Source organism: Triticum aestivum, chromosome 4D (genome assembly GCF_018294505.1).
Source record: "Triticum aestivum cultivar Chinese Spring chromosome 4D, IWGSC CS RefSeq v2.1, whole genome shotgun sequence".
Classification (NCBI taxonomy): Eukaryota; Viridiplantae; Streptophyta; class Magnoliopsida; order Poales; family Poaceae; genus Triticum; species Triticum aestivum.
In genome coordinates this window covers 436,748,195-436,751,224 of record NC_057805.1, presented here as the reverse complement: position 1 = coordinate 436,751,224, position 3,030 = coordinate 436,748,195, and the positions used below count along the sequence as shown (strand labels likewise).

At 58.3% G+C, this 3,030-nt stretch overlaps 1 protein-coding gene across 1 annotated transcript; it reads left to right on the top strand.

Moving 5' to 3' along the window:
• The first annotated feature begins 288 nt into the window (after positions 1–288).
• LOC123100219 (uncharacterized) lies at positions 289–2,591 on the top strand. Its single transcript, XM_044522180.1, has 5 exons — positions 289–1,135; positions 1,327–1,486; positions 1,639–1,802; positions 1,882–2,152; positions 2,309–2,591. The coding sequence occupies exons 1-5, from the start codon at positions 348–350 to the stop codon at positions 2,447–2,449; spliced, it is 1,524 nt and encodes a 507-aa protein (XP_044378115.1). The 5' UTR covers positions 289–347; the 3' UTR covers positions 2,450–2,591.
• The last annotated feature ends 439 nt before the right edge of the window (positions 2,592–3,030 follow it).

Sequence of the window (3,030 nt, the reverse complement as noted above, 5' to 3'; positions counted from 1 at the left end):
TAAGTATCCAAATTAATGTTACCGAGATTGATCTGATCCTCCATGCAGTGAATGCGCCAGTAATACATGACGCAATAATTATACGATCAGATCTTAACAACCTTTAATTTAATTAATAACGAACATGAGTTGGTAGGGTGCCGTGCATGCCAACTGGCCGGTCCCACCCCTCCCCGTGTAAATCGGCCGGGTGTCCTTTTCTCACCCTCAACCCGGCCGCCGCCTGTCTTCCACTATATAAACACACGCGGTGCAAGGCAAGGCTTTCCTCCAATCCATTCAGCAATCTCCATTTCGCATCCCAGCTATCCGAAACCCCGCAGCAACCGCAACCGAAGCTGCAACCCATGAATCCGAGCGGGCCGCCCCACCCCGCGCCCTCCGACGCCGGTGGCCGCGGGGAGGACTCGTCGTCGTCGTCCGCCCCGCCGCCGCCGCAGCAGCAGGGGTACGCGACTCAGCCCGTGCCGACGTCACCGCAGCAGCAGGGGTACGCGATTCAGCACGTGTGGCTGCCGCAGCCGAGCGCGGCTTGGGCTCTTGGTGCGGGCGCGCCTCCCTTCGCCATCGGGCCGCCGGTGCCGGGGGCGATCCCGCCGCTGCGCCCGCAGTTTTGGCCGCAGCAGCACCCCTACTGGTGGAGCGGCGGTAACCACTTGCCGCTGGGCCCGACGGTATGGGGGCCGACCTCCAACGCCAGCCAGTACATGGACGCCATGGTCGCGCAGCAGAGGCCCGCGGCGCCGACCTGGCCGCAGCAGCCGCAGTTCGTGCAGTATCCGCCGTTGCAGCCGCCACCACCGACTCACCAAGACTGGAGGCTGGTGCACATCCTATCGGAGTTGCTCCGGTCCCCGAGGACGCTTGATCAGATGGTGCTGTCCCTGGACGCGGAGCACTCGGCAATCCTGCTCCACCAGCTCGAGGTGGGCGACGAGCAGATGCGCGATATGGTGCTCGACGGATTCAAGCAGTGCGCGCACTGGATCATGGGGAACAGGCCAGGGCATGCGGTGTTCCAAGCGCTCCTGCGCAGCATCCAGGTCATCGTAGACGACGACAGGCGGTACGAGGAGCTCCAGATCATCGTGGAAGCCGCCGCCACGCCAGAGCTTGCCTGGAGGTCCGACGACGGGTACGTTCACAGATCAACGACTCCCCTCCCTCACTGCCATATTGATCAACGACGGGTACTACTGCCAGTTTGATCGAAACTAATTTACCATTGTGATACGCATGTCCAAACGAAACGAAGTACTCTAGTATGGTATTGTGGTGAACGCTGCTGCTGAATTTGTGTTTTCTTCATTTGTACGTATGATGCAGGGTGGCTTCTCTGATGTTGCTCATCACGGCGGTGGCGTGGAGCCCCGGCCTGTCCACCGCGCTCGTCAACTACTTCGTGCGTGATCGCGTGATGGACAACGTCGGAGGGGACGAACTGATTACCCGCTGTTTCACCACGATGGGTGACGAGGTGACCAGGGTAAGTGCTGTGCTGGGAACGTGGGATCAGCCAGCGACAGTGACACTGAATCGTATGCATGGATGCATGCATCATATGCATGTTTGGCTCCGTATTTTGTACAGTAAGTACATAGATATGCGCGTGTACTGATCGGTCTAGAATCCTTTCAGGCTCTGGTGAGGCACGCCATGGACACCATCGATGACAAGCTCGACTCATCGTTCGGGGTGCCGTGCTTGGGTACATGCTTCTGGTACGCGGCCGGCGACGAGCTCCCGCTTTTCCAGGATGCCCTCGTTGAGCGAGCCGTAACAATGGCCATGGGACGAAACAGGTACAGAATTCTCGCGTCAACTAGCTTCTTTGGCGCTTCTCGATCGCTGATTTTACTTGCCCAATTTGCATGGATGCAGCAACCGCCTGGTGCAGCGCCTCATCGACCGCGGCGAGAACAGGATTGACTTCAGGCGGCGGCTCCTGTCCAGGCTCATGCAGCACCTCGTTAGACTGTCCAACAACTGGTACGGGAGGTTCGTCCTGCAGCGCTGCTTCAAGAACGCGGTGGTCGCGCTGCAGCCCATCGTGCTCACGGCTTGTGCTGACCTGCCCCAAGGAGACGTCCAAGCGCTGGTGATGCACGAGGAGCTCCGGCCTCTCCACAGGGTGCTCCAGGGAGGCAACACTGTAAGTACCCACCCACCCTGCTTCAATTAGCGTCTCCCATGCATCTCGACTAGCTCTTATATATCTTAGTTGAAGTAGACAACACATACGCTCTCTCCGTTGCCCGACTTTGTTCTGTTTGGTACGTACTGACATGTTGTGAGGATGCACCTGCAGAACTACCCGGCAGAGGCGAGGAGGTTGGCGCTCAAGATTCAAGCACTGCCTCTACATATCCGGGAACAAGAAGAGTTGCAGCCGTTGATGAGGGCCGTCACGAGGGTCCTCGCCGATAACCTGGCCAACTTGGGCGACTAGCCTCCTATACATATGTCTTCCTATACATATGTCTTGTCGTTGCGCCATGCTTGGAGTTGTTTTCGATCGATTGGATAGTTGTGGGTCTGGAGCTGGCTAGCTGTCTCGGATGGTTGCATTCTTAGAGAGTAAATAGCATAAAATTACCACTTTTCGTCCTATGGTTCCAAAAAACCATCACTTTTTTGTTTGTGACTGATACCTATCATTTTTCTCGTCGGCTGTCTCAAAAAACCCAAATCGCCCGTTGCTAGCGTTTTTAACCGTTTTCTGACGGTCTGGGCCCGCCTGTCAGGCCACGTCAGCGCCGCGCGTGACGGCGAGGCCGTTAACGGCCGTTATTCGGACCGACCCGCTCGCTCGCTGCCGTTCTCTCTCTGTCGGCAGCATCTCTCTCTCGCTCCTCCTTCCCCCCGTGCTCTCTGTCTCCCCGGACGATGGCGGCGGCGAAGAAGAAGGACGACGGCGAGCCTGGGCCGACAGCCAGCGGCGAGGGCGGTGCTCACTCCGAGGTCAACAAGTGGCTAGGCAGCGCAAGTTTCCCGACCCAGCGCTCGTCTGGGCCACTGACGCAGGAGGTC

Coding starts and splice junctions, on each gene's coding strand:
- LOC123100219 (XM_044522180.1), top strand. CDS start 348: ATGAATCCGAGCGGGCCGCCCCACCCCGCGCCCTCCGACGCCGGTGGC. Junction 1,487..1,638: donor TGGGTGACGAGGTGACCAGG/GTAAGTGCTGTG, acceptor GAATCCTTTCAG/GCTCTGGTGAGGCACGCCAT. Junction 2,153..2,308: donor TGCTCCAGGGAGGCAACACT/GTAAGTACCCAC, acceptor ATGCACCTGCAG/AACTACCCGGCAGAGGCGAG.